The sequence below is a fragment of the Bubalus bubalis genome, chromosome 16 (assembly GCF_019923935.1).
Source record: "Bubalus bubalis isolate 160015118507 breed Murrah chromosome 16, NDDB_SH_1, whole genome shotgun sequence".
NCBI lineage: Eukaryota > Metazoa > Chordata > Mammalia > Artiodactyla > Bovidae > Bubalus > Bubalus bubalis.
Genome location: NC_059172.1, coordinates 69,294,744 through 69,316,875, shown reverse-complemented (window position 1 = coordinate 69,316,875; position 22,132 = coordinate 69,294,744). Strand labels below are relative to the sequence as shown.

Sequence of the window (22,132 nt, the reverse complement as noted above, 5' to 3'; positions counted from 1 at the left end):
AGACATCTTGGAATAACCTTAAGTCTATTCATATGAAAATTTTATATTCTTTTTAAAAGTATATCAATGTTTCATGGGTAGTAGGATGAATTTTTTAATTTCAAATAATTATCTTTGTTGCAAACCCTTCATTGCATTTCCTTTCAAACACTGCTATTAACACCTGTTATCAAAGAGACATTTTTTTTTAATTTAATTTAATTTTATTTTTTAACTTTACAATATTATATTGGTTTTGCCATACATCAACATGAATCTACCACAGGTGTACACGTGTTCCCCATCCTGCACCCCCTTCCCCATACCATCCCTCTGGGTCATCCCAGTGCACCAGCCCCAAGCATCCTGTATCCTGCATTGAACCTGGACTGGCGATTTGTTTCATATATGATATTATATATGTTTCAATGCCATTCTCCCAAATCATCCCACCCTCTCCCTCTCCCACAGAGTCCAAAAGACTGTTCTATACATCAGTGTCCAAAGAGACATTTAAATTAGGGTTTGACTCCACTGGGAAAATTTATCTCACTGTATTTACAAGTGAAGTTTTATTGGAACACAGCTATGTTCATTTTATTTCCATGTAGTCTGAGGCTATTTTTGTTTTATAACAGCTTCATTGACATGTAATCTAAGGTTGTTTTCACTTTACATGTAGTCTAGGGCTGTTTTCACTTTATAACAGCTGAGCTGAATAGTTGAGACAGAGACTTTATAGCCCACAAGACTGAAAATATTTACTGTTTGGCACTTGATTGAACAAATTGCCATCCTTGCTTATGATGCTATTGGTGATGGGAACTTGAACCTAGGTATCTGAGGAATAGGCGGAGACTTTTTACTGTATACCTTATTAGACTTTTCTTTTTAGCTATATGAATGTTTTACCTGATGGAAAAAATTAACTTAATGAAAACTAGAACAAAGGTAATCAAGGTATCAGTGTGTATATATGTGTGTCAGAGGGAGTAAAAAATACTTTGATTTAAATAGAAATGTTCATTATCACCAAGAATTGTATGGGAACTTAACTTTAGCTTATTAGGTTAATTTTTCTTCTCTTTATTTTGGGGGAAATACTAGAAATCTTCTAGGGTCTGGAAATTCACTGCAGAAAGAAGGACATATTTTTATGGAAGTTTCCTTCTCAGAAATTTAGAAGTCTGAATGAAATATAGTTTTAGTAATTTTATTATAATCCATTCACATTTATACAGAAAATAAAACAAAACCTTGTTAGAATTTTTAATTAAAAATAAATCACCTATTAATTTTAAAAGGTATTTATTGGGCATCTAATTTGTGCTGGATACCATTTTAGGTGCTGGGTATAGTGAAGTAATAAAGTTCCCCAACCCCAAGGAGCTTATATTTCTAGTAGATGAGATATAAAATGAACAAATGCATGATATAAAAATTACATAACATTAAAAAATTACATAACATAAATACTGTGTCACAAAATAGAAAATATTTTTGTAGAGAGTAAAACAAGATAAAAGGAGATAGGATGGTGTTTTCAGTAGAATGCTGAAGGAAGACCTGTCTGTAAAGGTGATGTTTCAGCAGACTTCTGAACAAAGTGAAGGGGAGTGATCGTATAAAAATCTGGGGAAGACCATGCAGCAGAAACAAATGCAATTGATCTGAAGAAGAGACAAATACTACAAGCTTTAAAAGACAGCAGGATGACACATGTGACTCTGAATAGAGGGAGAAATGAAAAGAGGTGTAGAAGAGGAAATGGTCAGACCATGTCAGGTCTTGGGGCCAGGGTGTGAGAGCTTTTGCTTTTATTTTACTTATTTATTTCTAAAAGTTGCTTTCCCATTCTGCCTTACACCTACTCTGTCTTTTTTTTTGGCTGTGCTGGGCCTTCTCCACAGGCTTTTCTCTAGTCATGGGAAGTGAGGGCTGCTCTCTAGTTGCAGTATGTGGGTTTCTTTTGTTGCAGAGCATGGGCTCTAGGGTGCATGGGCTTCAGTACTTGCAGCACATGAGCTCAGTGGTTGTGGCTCTTGGACTTTAGAGCACAAGCTCAATAGTTGTGGCACAAAGAGTTAGTTGCTCCATGGCACATGGGATCTTCCTGGACAAGGAATCAAACCCGTGTCTCCTGCGTTGGCAGGCAGATTTTACTGCTGAGCCACCAGGGAAGCCCTTGTTTGTTTTAAATGATAGGGAACCATTTGAAGGTTTTTAGTAGGACAGTATCATGACCTCATTTTGTGTTTTATTGTTGTCCCGTAGCTTCCCTTGTGGCTCAGCTGGTAAAGAATCTACCTGCAATCTGGAAGACCTGGGTTTGATACCTGGGTTGGGAAGATCCCCTGGAGAAGGGAACGGCTACCCACTCCAGTATTCTGGCCTGGAGAATTCCATGGACTGTATAGTCCATGGGGTCGCAAAGAGTTAGACACGACTGAGTGACTTTGACTTTCACATAGCTCTTAAATATTCTCTCTTGCTCTTTTTGTTTGTTTGTTTTTGTTCTCTCTGCTTTTCAGTTGTGGAAGTTTCTGTTGTCATATCCTCAAGCTCAGGGATTTTTTTCTTTAGCCTTGTGCAATTATTAATGAATCCATCAAAGGCATTTGTCATTTCTGTTACAGTGTTTTTCATCTCCAACATCTAGTTTTTTGTTTTTTGTTTTTGTGGTTCTTTTCTTAGAATTTCCATATCTCTGCTTACATTGTGCATGTGCTTAGTCACTCAGTCATGTCCAGCTCTTTGGACTGCAACCTGACAGTCTCCTCTGTCTTTAGAATTTTTCAGGCAAGAATACTGGAGTGGGTTGGCACCTCCCTTCTCCAGGGGATCTTCCTGGCCCAGAGATCGAAGGTACATGAACTGTCTCTTGCATCTGCTTACATTATCCATCTGTTTTTGGTGAGCCTGTGCTGCTGGACTGTGAATTTCACCAGTACTTCACAGGTTTTTCTCTGCTTAGTTGGAATAGAATAGAGTGGCTAGAAGGGGCTGGATTTGAAATGTTTCCCTTCTTGCAGGTAGATTAGGCTCTGCTAAAACTCCAGCAGGTTAAACTCTGATGTGGCAATTTCTGCTGAAGGGCTGGCCTTGTTAAGAAGAAAAGAATGCCCTGGTACATTTCAGGGTGTTTCCTTTTCCCTTCCCCTTGTTGAAAGTCATAGAGGACTTTTCTCTGATATTTACTCTGCGGACCTGGTAGAGCTCCAAGAGATAAAATTCACAAAATTTTGAGGGGGCCCCTTATGACTGGATTCCCCTGGGATTGTTAACTTGCATATTTGTCTACACTGAGCCTCCTGAAATTTATCAACTGCAGTTTAGATTTTCCTATCTTGGCACTGATTCTCATAGAACCACTGGTTTTTCACAAATAAATTGAATTAGGATTCTTTGTATCAACCTGATTGTTTCTCCAATTTTGGGGGCAATTACTTCCCTGAGTCTAAAAAGTGCTGTTGAGTTTTCAGTTTGTTCACCTTTGTACTTGTTGTTGGGATAGTGTGGCGACTTCCTAGCCCCTGAAATGCCAGTCTGGAGACTGCTGGTTTATGTTTTGAAAGATTTTTCTGGTGACTCTTGAGAATGTAATGTAGATAGGCAAGAATGGAAGCAGGGAGAAAGTTTAGGAGGATAATTTCCTTAATTCAGATAGAGGCTTGGGTTAGGTTGGTAAACTGATGAAAAGCAATAAGATTTGGGGCAATGCTGGTGCCATTCATTGTAACAGAAAAACTTTGGCAGGGAAAAAGTCTTTCAGGAGGTGGGAGATGAAGAATACTATTATTAACACATTAGGTATGCCCATTAGTCATTCACATGATAGTGTGGAATGACTGTGCACGGAGCTCTGGGTATATCTTGGTTCTCCCATAATAGATATAGATGCTGTTAACAGGGACTTAAGAAATTATTTATGAGGAGGATCTGAAGATGGAGCTGAGCACTATCTGAAAGAAGGAAAAAGATTCAACAAAGGGGATTGAGAAGGTTTGACCAGTGAGGAAGAAGGAAAACAGCATGTGATATTTCAGCATCCAGAGGAGACAAGAAAGATGTTGTGAATAACTGTTACCTATTTCTGAGAGACAGTAGCATTTTCATAGATAGAAAAATGAATATTCATTTGGCACTGGGAATGTTTCTCGTGACTTTTTTTTTTCCACCATGTCATGCAGCTTGTGAGATCTTAGTTCCCCAAGCAGGGATTGAACCTGGGCCATGGCAGTGAAATTCCTGCATCTTAACCATTGGCCCACCAGCAAACTCCCTTTGTGACTTGGATAAGTGTGGTTTCCTTAGTCTGCTAAACAGAAAAGCTTGATTATGATGTGTTCAAAAGTGAATGTAAGAACAGTTGGTGAAGAAGAGATAATCTTAGAAAGGATCTGGTTACTGTCTATCAGTAGGAAAGGCACAGATACAGCTAGGTTTGTAAATGTGGAAGTAGCAAATGAACTAGTTTTCCTCTTACTGCCTCTGTTAGTTGAATAAAAGGACTCAGGTATCCCCTGAGAGTGATGATGTAGAAGGGGTGTTAATTCCAAGAAGTACTGCTCCCAATTAGATAATTCAACAGAAAACACATAATGTTCCATCAGGTTAGTACAAGACCACATGTTTTGATGACCAGGCAAAAATTGTTACATCTTGACTGGGAAGTTCTGATTCATCCACCATATTCACCAGACATTGCACCTTCAGATTTCCCTTTCTTTTGGTCTTTATAAAATTCTCTTAATGGAAAAAATTTCAATTCCCTGAAAGACTGTAAAAGATACCTGGAACAGTTCATTGTTCATGAAGATAAAAAGTTTTGGGAAGATGGAATTGTGAAGTTGCCAGGAAAGCAGCAGAACATAGTGGAAAAACTGGTGAATACATTTTTCCAATAAAGTTCTTGGTAAAAATGAAAATGTATCCCTTGTTAAAGCAGAAGGAACTTTTTGGCCAGCCCTATAAACCAGCTTCAGATTAAGAAAGTGAATAGAAGTAGGAATGGCAAAATTGAGGACAAAATTGGTCAGAGAGCAATATGTGCAAAGCCTGAAGAGAACAGTACTTTGGGGGAGTATAATAGGGGGACAAAATATAGAGTTTGAGTAGAGATATGATCACATGTGACTGATTCTATGGATCATAACAAACTATGGAAAATTCTTAAAGAAATGGGAATATCAGACCACCTTACCTGCCTCCTGAGAAAACTGTATGCAGGTCAAGAAGCAGCAGAACCGGACATAGAACAACAGACTGGTTCCAAATTGGGAGGAGTACATCAAGGCTGTATATTGTCACCCTGCTTATTTAACTTTTATGCAGAGTACATCATACGAAATGCCCGGCTGGATGAAGCTCAGGCTGGAATCAAGATTGCTGAGAGAAATATCAGTAACGTCAGATATGCAGATGACACCACCCTAATGGCAGAAAGTGAAGAGGAACTAAAGAGCCTCTTCAATTCAGTCACTCAGTCACATCTGACTCTTTGTTACCCCATGGACTGCAGCACACCAGGCTTCCCTGTCCATCACCAACTCCCAGAGCTTACTCAAACTCATGTCCTTCGAGTCGGTGATGCCATCCAACCATCCCATCCTCTGTTGTCCCCTTCTCCTGCCTTCAGTCTTTCCTGGCATCAGGGTCTTTTCCAGTGAGTCACCTCTTTGCATCAGGTGGCCAAAGTATTGGAGATTCAGCTTCAGCATCAGTCCTTCCAATGAATATTCGGGACTGATTTCCTTTAGGATTGGCTGGTTTGATCTCCTTGCAGTCCAAGGGACCCTCAAGAGTCTTTTCCAACACCATAGTTTAAACGAATCAATTCTTCAGTGCTCAGTTTTCTTTATGGTCCAACTCTCACATCCATATATGACTACTGGAAAAACCATAACTTTGACTATGAAGACCTTTGTTGGCAAAGTAATATCTTTGCTTTTTAATATGCTGTCTAAATTGGTCATAGCTTTTCTTCCAAGGAGCAAGTGTCTTTGAATTTCATTGCTGCAGTCACCATCTGCAGTGATTTTGGAGCCCAAGAAAATAGTCTGTCACTGTTTCCAGTGTTTCCCCATCTATTGGCCATGAAGCAATGGGAGCAGATGCCATGATCTTTGTTTTTTGAATGTTGAGTTAAAAATCATCTTGATAAAATTGAAAGAGAGTGAAAAAGTTGGCTTAAAACTTAACTTTTGAAAAATGAAGATCATGGCATTCAGTCCTATCACTTCATGGCAGATAGATGGGGAGAAAATGTAAACAGTGACAGACTTTATTTTTGGGGCTCCAAACTCACTCTGGACGGTGACTGCAGCCTTGATATTAAAAGATGCTTCCTCCTTAGAAGAAAAACTATGACAAACCTAGATAGTGTATTAAAAAGCAGAGGGATCACTGCCAACAAAGGTCCATATAGTCAAAACTATGGTTTTTTCCATTACTTATGTGAGAGTTGAACCATAAAGAAGGCTGAGCACTGAAGAACTGATGCCTTCCAACTGAGGTGTTGGAGAAGACTCGAGAATTCCCTGGACAGCAAGGAGATCAAACCAGTCAATCCTAAAGATAATCAACCCTGAATATTCATAGGAAGGACTGATGCTGAAGCTGAAACTCCGTTACTTTGGCCACTTGATGGGACGAGCTGACTCAGTGGAAAAGACTGATGCTGGCAAAGATTTACTGGGAAGGGGGCAACAGGGATGAGATGGTTGGATGGAACCATTGACTCAATGAACAAGAGTTTGAACAAACTGGGAGATTCAGAAGGACAGGGAAGTCAGGTGTGTTGCAGTCCATGGGGTTTCAAAGAGTCTTATATGACTGAGCAGCTGAACAACAATGTGATCACATGTGACTGAGGTGACTCATTTATAAGTCCTTATTGCGTGCCAGGCATGTGCTAAAGGATTAAGAAAGATAATCTTACTAGATGACTAATATTGTTATAACCATTATAAAGTAGGGAAATAGACCATAGGGACACTGCACAAAGATTAAATAACTGCCTGTTATTATTATTTAGAATACTACCACAGTTATTCTGATTATAGTTCAGTTTAGACACCCAGTCGTGGCCGACTCTTTGCAACCCCATGAACTGCAGCATGCCAGGCCTCCCTGTCCATCACCAATTTTCGGAGTCCACCCAAACCCATGTCCACCAAGTTGGTGATGCCATCCAAACATCTCATCCTCTGTCGTCCCCTTCTCCTCCAGCCCTCAATCTTTCCCAGCATCAGGGTCTTTTCAAATGAGTCAACTCTTCACATCAGGTAGCCAAAGTATTGGAGTTTCAGCTTTAACTTCTGTCCTTCCAATGAACACCCAGGACTGATCTCCTTTAAGATGGACTGGTTGGATCTCCTTGCTGTCCAAGGGACTCTCAAGAGTCTTCTCCAACACCACAGTTCAAAAGCATCAATTCTTCAGCGCTCAGCTTTCTTTGTAGTCCAACTCTCACATCCATGCTTGACCACAGGAAAAACCATAGCCTTGACTAGACGGACCTTCGTTGACAAAGTCATGTCTCTGCTTTTTAATAGGCTGTCTAGATTGGTCATAACTTTCCTTCCAAGGAGAAAATGTCTTTTAATTTCATGGCTGCAGTCACCATCTGCAGTGATTTTGGAGCCCAGAAAAATAAAGTCTGACACTGTTTCCACTGTTTCCCCATCTATTTGCCATGCAGTGATGGAACTGGATGCTATGATCTTAGTTTTCTGAATGTCAAGCTTTCAGCCAGCTTTTTCACTTTCCTCTTTCACTTTCATCAAGAGGCTCTAGTTCTTCTTTGCTTTCTGCCATAAGGATGGTGTCATCTGCATATCTGAGGTTATTGATATTTCTCCCGGCAGTCTTCATTCCAGCTTGTGCTTCATCCAGCCCAGCGTTTCTCATGATGTACCCTTCATATAATTTAAATAATCAGGGTGACAGTATACAGCCTTAAAGTACTCCTTTTCGTATTTGGAACTAATCTTTGTTCCATGTCCAGTTCTAACTGTTGCTTCCTGACCTGTATACAGATTTCTCAAGAGGCAGGTCAGGTGGTCTGGTAGTCCCATCTTCTTCAGAATTTTCCACACTTTATTGTGATCCACACAGTCAAAGGCTTTGGCATAGTCAGTAAAGCAGAAATAGATGTTTTTCTGGAACTCTCTTGCTTTTTCAGTGCTGCAGTCCAGTGCTGCTTGTCCTCGAAGAGTTGGACATGACCGAGTGACTTCACTTTCACTTTTCACTTTCATGCATTGGAGAAGGCAATGGCAATGCACTCCAGTGTTCTTGCCTGGAGAATCCCAGGAACTGCGGAGCCTGGTAGGCTGCTATCTATGGGGTCACTCATATTTGGACACGACTGAAGTGACTTAGCAGCAGCAGCAGCATGTTGGCAATCTGATCTCTGGTTCCACTGCCTTTTCTAAAACCAGCGTGAACATCTGGAAGTTCACGGTTCACGTATTGCTGAAGTATGGCTTGGAGAATAATGAGTGTTACTTTACTAGTGTGTGAGATGAGTGCAATTGTGCAGTAGTTTGAGCATTCTTTGGCATTGCCGTTCTTTGGAATTGGAATGAAAACTGTCCTTTTCCGGTCCTGTGGCCACTGCTGAGTTTTCCAAATTTGCTGACATATTAAGTGCAGCACTTTCAGAGCATCATCTTTTAGTATTTGAAATAACTCAACTGGAACTCCATCACCTCCAGTAGCTTTGTTCATAGTGATGCTTGCTAAGGCCCATTTGACTTCACATTCCAGGATGGCTGGCTCTAGGTGAGTGTGAGTAATCACACCATCATGATTATCTGGGTCGTGAAGGTCTTTTTTGTACAGTTCTGATTATAGAACCCAAGTTTTTAACCATTATACCTTTCAATATCTATGACTTAGTAGACCAAAGAATGGTTTGAACTTGATCCTGTTTCCAATGTAAGGTGTTTTGAGGATTTTAAGCCAGGACGTAAATAAGTAAATAAAATTTTGTTTTAAAAACATCCCTCTTGCTACATTTTATTGTGAAGAAGGTTTAGAGAAAGTGCCTTGAGATACAGTTGAAAACTATTTTATATTCTATGCGGAGTGCATGCTAATTTAAACATTTTTCATGGATGAATTTCTGGGATTTATTTTTGTTAATAAAAATAAATTTTAATTCCTAATTTAAGTAGTTAGGAGTTTCAGATTAACATATACACACTCTTGTGTACAAAACAGCAAGCAAAGACATACTGATTAACACAGTGAACTACACTTACCATTCTGTAATAACCTATAATGGAAAAAGAATCCAGAAAGAACACACATATACACATACACATACATATGCACACATCTATATAACTGAATCACTCTGCTTCACACCTGAAATCAACACAACGTTGCAAACCAACCACACTTTAATAAGATAAATAAGCTTTTAACAAGTTTTTTAGCATTATCAAAACACCATTATCACACACCCCTAAATGAACAGTATGTCAGTGGTGTCTAGCCAAAGACCACTAGGGACACACAGAATTAAGGTGGGTTTATTATATAGCCGCAAAACAGAATGCACAGCATGTTGAACTGTGGGATAGTCTCAATAAGAGAGTATTAGAAAGACTCATTAAAAGAAATTGATTATGTATGCATGAAACATACATGATTTTATAAATTTGTTGGCCTCTATAAAAATAAATTACAAAAATATTTTTTAAAGAGAAGGGAGAAAATTGTTCTCCATATACTTATTAGCAAATTGGTGGTAAATTTAATAGAATGTATGCAAGGCAGTGGCACCCCACTCCAGTACTCTTGCCTGGAAAATCCCATGGATGGAGCAGCCTGGTAGGCTGCAGTCCATGGGGTCACGAAGAGTCAGACATGACTGAGCGACTTCACTTTCACTTTTCACTTTCATGCATTGGAGAAGGAAATGGCAACCCACTCCAGTGTTCTTGCCTGGAGAATCCCAGGGACAGGGGAGCCTGGTGGGCTGCCGTCTATGGGGTCACACAGAGTTGGACACGACTGAAGCGACTTAGCAGCAGCAGCAGCAGCATGCTAATTTTATAGTGAAAGTTGTTCTTAACCTCTCTGTGATTTAGTTTCGTCATTTATAAATCAAAATGATACTGACTCCCTCCTCAAAAGAGTGTGAAAATAAAAAGTGTCAGTCTCTGTCGTGTCTATCTCTTTGTGACTGCCAGGCTCCTCTGTCCATGGAATTCTCTAGGCAAAGTTATTGAAGTGGGTTGCCATTCTCTTCTCCAGAGAATCTTCCAGGCCCAGGGATTGAACTCAGGTCTCCTGCATTGCAGGCAGATTCTTTATTGTCTGAACTACCAGGGAAGGCCATAGGAGTATAAAACAGTCAAATTGCATAGAATTGCACATAGTAAATACTCAGTACACTTTATTTGTGAGATGATGATAATAAATTGACCCCTGCTTAAGTTCAAGCTTAAATTTTAATCAGTTTTTTCTTTTTAAAAATGTTCATGTAATAGTTTTATCATAGAACTTATAGATGTAACTTCAGTATGCCATAGTATTATCAGACACAACTGAGCGACTAACACTTTGATTTTACTTTTTTCATGACACTGTACAATAAACTGAATAAACCACTGCCTTCTCTCCACTACTTTTATTTTCATTTTTTAGTTTATGGGAAAAACAGATGGAGATTATTACACTCTGGATGACATGTTTGTCTCCAAAGCAGCTGAGAGAGAACGTTTTGGTGAAGAAGAAGAGAATCAGAGGAAAAAAGCTATTGCTGAGCACCGGAGTCTTGTTGCACAAATGGAAAAATGTCTTTACTGTTTTGACAGTTCTCAGTTTCCCAAGCACCTTATTGTTGCAATAGGTGTTAAGGTAAGAAATACAGTGTTTATTATCCTAAGGAAATGCTTCTTTCTCCATATGCTTCTAAGGTTCTCAGTAATCCATCTCTTACTCTGTGTTTTATATATTTTCTTTTCTAAGTTCCCATGATTCTTAGAATTTTCTTTAGATTGAGTATAAATATTCAAATGATATGAAACTCATATTTCATGTAATTCCACTCTACAGCTAGGCAGCATTGAGTTGTGCTTCAGGCCCTAGACTCTGGATCTGGACCACGTGAATTCAGACCCTTGCTTTGCCATTTCCCATCTGTGTGATCTTACTTTCATGTTTGGCACTTAAGTCTCAGTATTAAAATCGCTTCAGAGCTACTTACTTTAAAGTAGCTTCTGCTTCTTCCCTTACATTCTCACGAAATCTTTTTATTTCTCTATAGACTATCTCATAATTTGAAGAAGTTTATTGTACAGTTTCTGCTTGGTAACCCACTGGGGATTGGTTCTTCAGTCCTTGTATATGAAAATCCACAGATGCTCAAGTCCCAGTCAGCCCTTCATAGTTGTATTTTGTTTTACTTGTTGAGTGTCTCCCTCAGTAGTCTGTTAGTTCCATGAGTATAGGTAACTTTTACTTATCATTGTATACTTGCATATATCCCATTATATACCAAACATGTATGTTTATAGTCACTTCTTTCGGTAAATATTCTTGTTGTTCACTCAGTCGTGTCTGACTCTTTGCGACCCCATTGACTGCAGCACACCAGGCTTCCCTGTCCTTCACTGTCTCCTGGAGATTGCTCAGACTCATGTCCATCGAGTCAGTGATGTCATCCAACCGTCTCGTCCTCTGTTGTCCCCTTCTCAATAAATATTAAATATCACTTATTTAATAGCCGGTAATAATAGTCATTTTTTTCAGCATTTGGCAATTTAATCCTTATGTTAAGTAAATAGTTATCATTTACCAGATGTATGCCAGAACCTAATTAGTCACTGGGGAAAAGTAGAGAATCGAATATACTTGTGACAGAGCACAGTAATGGTTGCCCTGATTTAAGGAACTGTTGTTATGAAACAAATATAGAGAGGAAATGTGGGAAATGATGAGAGATTATTTTTTGAGAAGCTGATCTGAAAGGCTTCTCTGAGGAGATATTTTAAAGGTATGAAAGTAAAGCTATGAAAGATGAGAAGAAGCAAGCAACATAAAAATCTGAATGAGTAGTGTTTCAGAAAGAGGGGTCAGTGAGTGAAGACATGAGATGGGCATTTATGGAAGAGAAAAAAACAACCCAGTGTAGCTAGAATGGAGTGAGTGAGAAAAAGTGGTAGGAAAAGAAGTTGAATGAATGAGTGCTAGTTTCAGAAACTAATATTGTGGAGAATATACATATACATATTATTTGTTTCACATATACACACAGCACCTACATAGCCAAAGAACTGGTATTAACTTTTTCATTCCAATTCTAGTCTTAATACCTTTAGGTCATTAAGACTGTCAGTTTATCAGTTTGAATTTTGGTTTCTTTAACTTTTAATTTTTCATTACCCTTCTTTTCCATTTCTTTGTTTTCCTCTAGACTTTATCAAAAGTGTGTGTGTGTTAGTTGCTCAGTCCGTGTTCAAATCTTTTTGACCCCATGGACTGTAGCCTGCCAGACTCCCCTGTCCATGGAATTCTCCAGGCAAGAATACTGGAGTGCATTGCCATTCCTTTCTCCAAGACTTTATAAAAAAGTAAAAGTAAAAAAGTCCATTCAGAATTTAATCAATCAAAAACCCTTAACCAACCTTACCAGATACTTGTATTAATTTTCCCATGTTCTTTTCTAGACTGTTAAATAAACATTTATATTTTCATAATTAGGACATTTTGTATAAATATTTCATTCCCCTTAAGTCTGGCCCCTACCTTTACCAAATGTAAGAATAAATTCAGTTTAGTTCAGTAGCTCAGTCGTGTCCGACTCTTTGTGACCCCATGGGCTGCAACACATCAGACCTCCCTGTCCATCACTAACTCCTAGAGTTTACTCAAACTCATATCCATTGAGTCAGTGATGCCATCCAACCATCTCATCTTCTGCTGTCCCCTTATCTCTCCTTCAATCTTTCCCAGCATCCGGGTCTTTTCAAATGAGTCAGTTCTTCACATAAGGTGGCCAAAGTTTTGGAATTTCAGCTTCAACATCAGTCCTTCCAATGAATATTCAGGACTGAATTCCTTTAGGATGGACTTGCTGGAACTCCTTGCAGTCCGAGGGACTCTCAAGAGTCTTCTCCAACACCACAGTTCAAAAGCATCAAATCTTCGGTGCTCAGCTTTCTTTATAGTCCACCTCTCACATCTATACATGAGTATTGGAAAAACCATAGCGTTGACTAGATGGACCTTTGTTGGCAAAGTAGTGTCTCTACTTTTTAATATGCTGTCTAGGTTGGTCAAAACCTTTCTTCCAAGGAGTAAGCGTCTTTTAATTTCATGGCTACATCACCATCTGCAGTGATTTTGGAGCCCCCAAAAATAAAGTCTGTCACTGTTTCCACTGTTTCCCTATCTGTTTGCCATGAAGTGATGGGATCGGATGCCATGATCTTAGTTTTCTGAATGTTGAGCCAAAGCCTTTGACTGTGTGAATCACAATAAACTGTGGAAAATTCTGAAAGAGACGGGAATACCAGACCACCTGACCTGCCTCTTGAGAAATCTGTATGCAGGTCAAAAAGCAACAGGTAGAACTGGACATGGGACAACAGACTGGTTCCAGATAGGGAAAGGAGTACTTAAAGGCTATACATTGTCACCCTGCTTATTTAACTTAGCAGAGTACATCATGAGAAATGCTGGGCTGGATGAAGCACAGGCTGGAATCAAGATTGCTGGGAGAAATATCAATAATGTCAGATATGCAGTTGACACCACCCTTATGGCAAAAAGCAAAGAAGAGCCTCTTGATGAAAGTGAAAGAGGAGAGTGAAAAAGTTGGCTTAAAGCTCAACATTCAGTAAACTAAGACTATGGCATCTGGTCCCATCACTTCATGGCAAATAGATGGGAAACAGTGGAAAAGAATAAATTAAACATAAAGTAACAAAGTTTCAAATAATTCTGTATAAAAAGTTTGGGTATTTTTTAGTGACTGCATTTTCCCATTGCACTGAAGACAGGCTAGGTCCACACAGGCACAGAGATGTGAAGTATACAAAACTGCTGTTTGCCTCCTACTTTATAGACTGTGTCCCAGCGTAGGCATTTCTCAATTAGTGAAACAAACTGTTGGCCAGCAAAGAGACATTTTCTATTTTCAACCCATACATTGTTACACAAATTCCTTTTCCTCTTCTACTGTGAGGTAATCCACATTTTTCAATTAGAAGGTATTTTAATTTTATACGTTTTAATGCAAAAAAGCAAAATGGCTGTCTGGGGAGACCTTAAAAATAGCTGTGAAAAGAAGAGAAGCGAAAAGCAAAAGAGAAAAGGAAAGTTATAAGCATCTGAATGCAGAGTTCCAAAGAATAGCAAGAAGAGATAAGAAAGCCTTCCTCAGCGGTCAATGCAAAGAAATAAAGGAAAACAACAGAATGGGAAAGACTAGAGATCTGTTCAAGAAAATTAGAGATACCAAGGGAACATTTCATGCAAAGATGGGCTCAATAAAGGACAGAAATGGTACGGACCTAATAGAAGCAGAAGATATTAAGAAGAGATGGCAAGAATACACAGAAGAACTGTACAAAAAAGATTGTCATGACCAAGATAATCACGATGGTTTGATCACTCACCTAGAGCCAGACATCCTGGAATGTGAAGTCAAGTGGGCCTTAGAAAGCATCACTACGAACAAAGCTAGTGGAGGTGATGGAATTCCAGTTGAACTATTCCAAATCCTGAAAGATGATGCTGTGAAAGTGCTGCACTCAATATGCCAGCAAATTTGGAAAACTCAGCAGTGGCCACAGGACTGGAAAAGGTCAGTTTTCATTCCAATCCCAAAGAAAGGCAATGCCAAAGAATGCTCAAACTACCGCACAGTTGCACTCATCTCACACGCTAGTAAAGTAATGCTCAAAATTCTCCAAGCTAGGCTTCGGCAATATGTGAACCGTGAACTTCCAGATGTTCAAGCTGGATTTAGAAAAGGCAGAGGAACCAGAGATCAAATTGCCAACATCCGCTGGACCATTGAAAAAGCAAGAGAGTTCCAGAAAGCATCTATTTCTGCTTTATTGACTATGCCAAAGCCTTTGACTGTGTGGATCACAGTAAACTGTGGAAACTTCTGAAAGAGATGGGAATACCAGACCACTTGACCTGCGTCTTGAGAAACCTATATGCAGGTCAGGAAGCAACAGTTAGAACTGGACATGGAACAACAGACTGGTTCCAAATAGTGAGAGGGTAACAGGCAAGAAGGCCAGGGGTCTCCAAATAGAAGAAATAGCCTGCAAGTGTCAGACATTTTTATCTCTCTTAAGCGGCAGGAGGAAACAAACAATATTTTTTTTTTTTCTATACAAATTTAAAGAGAGGTTTTTTTTAAAATATTGTGTTGTCATAATGACACCTGGTTTCACCTGAAGTTAGCTATTCTTGAGCCTAGAGATAACCAATGTCTTTTTCTTATGGAAATGTTTGTCTTAAGCTATGTTAATGTACTACGCCTTTACCCCAAACTCTGTCTCCAAGTTGGTTCTGCCTCTTGGCCCAAAACCTACTTGACAAACCAGTATGTTATACTCAGATATTGTTTCCCTAATCTATGTAAATGAAACTATTTGTATGGTGGTCTGTCCTTCTTTAAGATTCAAGTTAATTATTTTATGGCCCAAGATAAACCATTTGGTGCCATTTTAAATTTTAAGACATTCCTTTCTTTCATTAACAGACTGTTAGTGACTATATAACATCTAGCTGAAGACTAGCAGGGGGGTGCTCTTTCTGCCCCCTTCTGATGCCTATGTCAGAAGCTTTCTCTATCTCCTTTATGCTTTAATAAAACTTTACACAAAAGCTCTGAGCAATCAAGCCTTGTCTCTGGCCCCGGATTGAATTCTTCTCCTCCGGGAGCCAAGAATCCTGGCGTATTCGCGTGATTCAACAACAACCTTTCATCTCCTTACCTTGTCCTGAAGGATCCCGGACGAGCCCCCAAGATGAAAGGTTGTTGTTAAATCACGCGAATACACCAGGATTCTTGGCTCCCGGAGAAAAAGAATTCAATCCGGGGCCAGAGACAAGGCTTGATTGCTCAGAGCTTTTGTGTAAAGTTTTATTAAAACATAAAAGAGATAGAGAAAGCTTCTGACATAGACATCAGAAGGGGGCAAAAAGAGCACCCCCCTGCTAGTCTTCAACTAGATGTTATAAAGTCACTAACAGTCTGTTAATAAAAGAAAAAAATGTCTTAAAATTTAAAATGACACCAAATGGTTTATCTTGGGCCATAAAATAATTAACTTGAATCTTAAAGAAGGACAGACCACCATACAAATAGTTTCATTTACATAGATTAGGGAAACAATATCTGAGTATAACATACTGGTTTGTCAAGTAGGTTTTGGGCCAAGAGGCAGAACCAACTTGGAGACAGAGTTTGGGATAAAGACATAGTACATTAACATAGCTTAAGACAAACATTTCCATAAGAAAAAGACATTGGTTATCTCTAGGCTCAAAAATAGCTAACTTCAGGTGAAACCAGGTGTCATTATGACAACACAGTATTTTAAGAAAAACCTCTCTTTAAATTTGTATAAAAAAAAAAAAATATTGTTAGTTTGTTTCCTCCTGCCGCTTAAGAGAGATAAAAATGTCTGACACTTGCAGGCTATTTCTTCTATTTAGAGACCCCTGGCCTTCTTGCCTGTTACCCTCTCAAAATTAAAAGACGCTTACTCCTTGGAAGGAAAGTTATGACCAACCTAGATAGCATATTCAAAAGCAGAGACATTACTTTGCCAACAAAGGTCTGTCTAGTCAAGGCTATGGTTTTTCCAGTGGTCATGTATGGATGTGAGAGTTGGACTGTGAAGAAAGCTGAGCACTTAAGAACTGATGCTTTTGAACTGTGGTGTTGGAGAAGACTCTTGAGAGTCTCTTGGACTGCAAGGAGATCCAACCAGTCCATTCTAAAGGAGATCAGTCCTGGGTATTCTTTGGAAGGAATGATGCTAAAGCTGAAACTCCAGTACTTTGGCCACCTCATGCGAAGAGTTGACTCATTGGAAAGACCCTGATGCTGGGAGGGATTGGGGACAGGCAGAGAAGGGGACGAACCAGGATGAGATGGCTGGATGGCATCACCAACTTGATAGACGTGAGTTTCAGTGAATTCCAGGAGTTGGTGATGGACAGGGAGGCCTGTCGTGCTGTGATTCATGGGGTCGCAAAGAGTCGGACATGACTGAGTGACTGAACTGACCTGAAATTTTAATTATAGTGTTAATTTTCCAATTAAGGTATTAAATCTTCTTTGTGTCTCTTACTGAACATCAGCTGATCTGTTTCTTCCTCTTGGGCCAGTCGTATCATTTTTATTTCATTTTAACACTTTTTGAATCATGTTATTAACACTGTTTGAATGTATTGTTTCTTGATCTGTGTTTCATTGTGCCATCTTAGCTCTAACTAAATACTGTCTCCTAATTAGTTTCAGACTTTCATCTGTGAATATTTTAATTTAGAAATGTCTGAAATATTGATTGATGTAATTTCATCTGTTTCCTACAAATCTGACTTCTTATCCTATCTGTTGTAGACAGTAGATTATTTTATTAATCTGAGTAAGCATTAAGATATTTATCCTTTTAGTTATTACCCAAGTTAATTATATATGACTGTGAGTTTCAAAAGAATTACTTTGTGTTAGGTTGTAATAGTTAACAGTATTCTAAAGCAATTCAGTCATACTCACTCTGCTTGAATGTCCAATACAAATTTCTTAAGGAAGCTATATTAGTACTCATTAGAATTAAACAGTTATTTTAGTTTCTGATCATAAATTGTCCCTACCTTTTCCTTTCTTAAAAATTATCTATCCCCTTCTTGTCCTACCAGTATCCTTTACTTTAAACAGTGTTTTGATTTTTAATAAAAGACAGCATAAACAGATAGATGATTCCATGTTGCTGGGTTGTAAGAATCAATATTGTGAAAATGACTATACTACTAAGTGCAATCTACAGATTCAGTGTGATCCCTATCAAATTACCAGTGACATTTTTCACAGAACTAGAACAAAAAATTTCACAATTGACATGGAAACACTAAGATAGCAAAACCAGCCTTGAGAGAGAGGAATGGAACTGGAGGAATCAACTTTCTTGACTTCAGACTACACTACAAAGCTAGTCATCAAGACAGTAAGGTATGGCACAAAATCAGAAATATAGACCAGTGGAACAAGATAGAGAGCCTAGAGATAAAACCACATACCTATGTGTACCTTCTTTTTGACAAAGCAGGCAAGAATATACAGTGGGACAAAGATAGCCTCTTGGATAAGTGGTGCTGGGAAAACTGGACAGCCACACAGCTACGTATAAAAGAATGAAATTAGAACCCGTACCAACACTGTAGACAAAGATAAAATTAATTAAAGACCTAACCAGAAACTGTAAAGCCCTAAGAGGAAAACACAGGCAGAATACTCAATGACATAAAGCAAGATCCCCTATGACCCACCTACTAGAGTAATGGAAATAAATATAAACAAGTGGGACCTCATTAAACTTAAAAGCTTTCACACAGCAAAGGAAACTACAAACGTGGTGAAAAGACAGCCCTCAGAATGGGGAAAAATAATAGCAAATGAAGCAACTAACAAAGGATTAATTTCCAGATATACAAGCAGCTTATCAACTCAGTATCAGCAAAACAAACAACTCAATCAATAAGTGGGAAAAAGACCTAAACAGACATTTCTCCAAAGAAGACATACAGATGTCTAACAAACACATGAAAAGATGCTCAACATCACTCATTGTTAGAGAAATGCACTTGTTTGTGGGTTGCTGACCTGGGAATGTATGTCCTAACGATAGTGTACCTTCACGTGTTACTTGTCTCTTTGTGGTTTCTTCTTTATGTATTTATTTGCAAAATATTGTTTCTGCTAGTATTCAGGTTGTATTTACAGATAGTTGCTCTGTAATTAGTTGTAGTTTTGTTGTGGCTGTAGGAGGAAGTGTCAGGGTCTTCCTACTCCACCATCTCAGTCACCTCTCCAATGCTTATTCCTGATACTGCTTTTAATTGTGAATATTGTTACGATTTAACTGTAAATTTAAGTATATATAGCCATATTCATATACACTCCTAGTTCTTCACTCAAATACCAAAGAATTTAAAATTTGCATTATTTTGTAAAGCAATTAATCAGTTAAAACATAAATGTTATTCAGTTAATTCTCTTATATAAAGTTTTTCTAGCTAAAACCTAACCAAAAAGTTATAGAAAATAAGATCAAGCCACTTTGAAGAATATTTATGGTCCTTATGAATACATTTTGCTTTCTACCTGTATAGTAATTGACCTTTTTGACTTAAAAAAAAAAATACAGTTTGTGTAAAATGGAGAAATAGGGCCGGCTTCTAGGTAACGCATAGAACTTAACCAGTGCTGTAAAGCCATGTAGAAGTGATGTCTCTTTTCTTAGCTAATGATTAATAGGCATCAGTTTAACTTCCATTTCATTACCAGGTCTTCTATTTTTTTTTTTCTTTCCTTGCAAAATTTGTGTTGTTTCATGAGCTCTGAAGACATGAGCTTTCTCAGATGAAGGATAAAATGTCAATCATTCTCCCCTTTGGTAAATTTCATCTTTGATGTATCTTAGTCAAAATTGAGACTTCTGCAATAAATTTCTGGTTTATTAAAAGGTATCTTCATGGCTTTTAAAATTTTAAATAGTGAATATCTTCAGAATATTAAAGTATAATATATTTTATTAAATGTTAGCCATATTGACCTACGAGGGGCTCATCTTTCAGAACTGAGAATAAATAACAAGAGCATTTCACCTTTGCATCTTTTTTCCCCATAGGTTTATTTATGTTTACCCAATATACGATCTCTTACTGAAGGGCACTGCTTGATAGTCCCTTTGCAGCACCATAGGGCAGCTACCTTATTGGATGAAGACATCTGGGAGGAAATTCAGGTCAGCATGATAATGCTCATAATCTTTGTTTTGATCCATAGCAATTTTTACACACTATTGTGACAAATTCTAACAAGTTTTATACCTTCATTCAGTGATTTTACATTCTAAATTTAAACACATATACATTTCCATAGTTGTGTATACCTGTGGGTCATGGTGTTTTCACCACTCACTAACTTTTTACTTTATTGAAAGCTTTAAACAAATGTTTTTAATGAGAGATGATTGTCATATAATGTACTAGTTTCAGGTATACAACTGATAGCTTTTGGCTATTAAATTAACTTTGACCAACTAATTATATTTATTTAAAATAAAAATCAGTGTTTAAGATTTCTAATATTTGCTTTTGTGGAACATGAAATAATCATTTTTGCCAAGGTAAGCTAATAGATTACAGCCAAAAAGAAGGATGTTTTCAGATAATAAAAAGTAATTTTTGGAAGATAGTGATTTATACTTAGTTATTGTTATATTTTCCTACAATGGCATTGACATTTTCTGCTACTGTGATATTGTCATGATTTTGTTATCAGGCTACATTTCCACACTTTTCCCTTATAGCCTGGCTGACATTTTGATTCAGGGATTTTGTGTGTGTGGTGGTGGAGCCAGGGGGACAGGGGTGGGGTTGGTGAATCTTCAAGAACTTGAAAGGCACAACATGGGTGAAATTGCTGCTAAATGATTTCAAGATCTTATACTCACCAAAACAGTAAGAGAGAAAAAAACCACTTGTTTTTCCAATGGTTGACAAGTGAATAGGGGTTATAAGAACCCCTAATTAGAAACCATGAAAATTTTAAGACTTCATAAGAGACTAATCATGGGTCTCTTTAGAAGATGGGTCATGGTAGAGAGTTCTGACAAAATGTGTTCCACTGTAGAGAATGGCAAACCACTTCAGCATTCTTGCCTTGAGATCCCCATGAACAGTATGAAAAGGCAGAAAGATATGACACTAAAAGATGAACTTCCCAGGTCCAGTAGCCCAATATGCTACTGGAGGAGTGGAAAAATAGCTCCATGATGAATGAAGAGGCTGAGCCAAAACGGAAACAGCACCCAGTTGTGGATATGTCTTGTGGTGAAAGTAAACTCTGATGCTGTAAAGAACAGTATTGCATAGGAACCTGGAATGTTAGGTCCATGAATCAAGGTAAATTGGAAGTGGTCACACAGGAGATGGCAAGAGTGAACATTGACATTTTAGCAATCAGTGAATTAAAATTGACTGTAATGGGTGAATTTAATTCAGATAACCATTGTATCTACTCCTGTGGGCAAGAATCCCTTAGAGGAAATGGAGTAGCCCTCACAGTGCAAGAGAGTCTGAAGTGCAGTACTTGGATACAGTCTCAAAAATGACAGAATGATCTCTGTTTGTTACCAAGGCATACCATTCAGTATCACAGTAATCCAAGTCTTTGGCCCAAGCAGTAATGCTAAAGAAGCTGAAGTTGAACGGTTCTATAAAGACCTACAAGACCTGGAATTAACACCAGAAAAAGATGTCTTTTTCATCATAGGGGACTGGGATGCAAAAAGAAGAGGTCAAGACATCTGGAATAACAGACAAGTTTGGCCATAGAGTAGAAAAGGGAAGCAGAGCAAAGGCTAACAGAGTTTTGCCAGGAAAACGCTCTAGTCATAGCATACACCCTCTTCCATCAATACAAGAGACCTTTCTACACATGGAGATCACCAGATGGTCAATAGCAAAATCAGATTGATTATATTCTTTGCAGTCAAAGATGGAGAACCTCTATAAAGTCATCAAAAACAAGATCAGGAGCTGACCGTGACTCAAGAAAGTAGGGAAAACCATTAAGCCATTCAGATATGACCTAAATCAAATCTGTTACCTTTATTCAGTGGAAGTGATAAATAGATTCAAGGGATTAGATCTGATAGAGTGTCTTAAAAATTACGGACAGAGGTTTGTAACATTGGACAAGAGATGGTGATCAAGACCATTCCCAAGAAAAAGAAATGCAAAAAGCAAAATGGTTGTCTGAGGAGGCCTTACAAATAGCTGAGAAAAGAAGAGAAGCAAAAGGCAAAGATGAAAAGGAAAGATAGACCCATCTGAATGCAGAGTTCCAAAGACTAGCAAGGTGGGATAAGAAAGC

At 38.3% G+C, this 22,132-nt stretch overlaps 1 protein-coding gene across 3 annotated transcripts in view; it reads left to right on the top strand.

The window, feature by feature from the left end:
- CWF19L2 (CWF19 like cell cycle control factor 2) overlaps positions 1–22,132 on the top strand; it is a 141,538-nt gene that overhangs the window by 88,915 nt on the left and 30,491 nt on the right. For all 3 annotated transcript variants that reach the window (XM_025266959.3, XM_025266958.3, XM_025266960.3), the window contains 2 exons: positions 10,642–10,854; positions 19,881–19,997. In XM_025266959.3, coding sequence (XP_025122744.3) covers positions 10,642–10,854; positions 19,881–19,997 — 330 coding nt within the window. The remainder of the gene's footprint in view (positions 1–10,641; positions 10,855–19,880; positions 19,998–22,132) is intronic.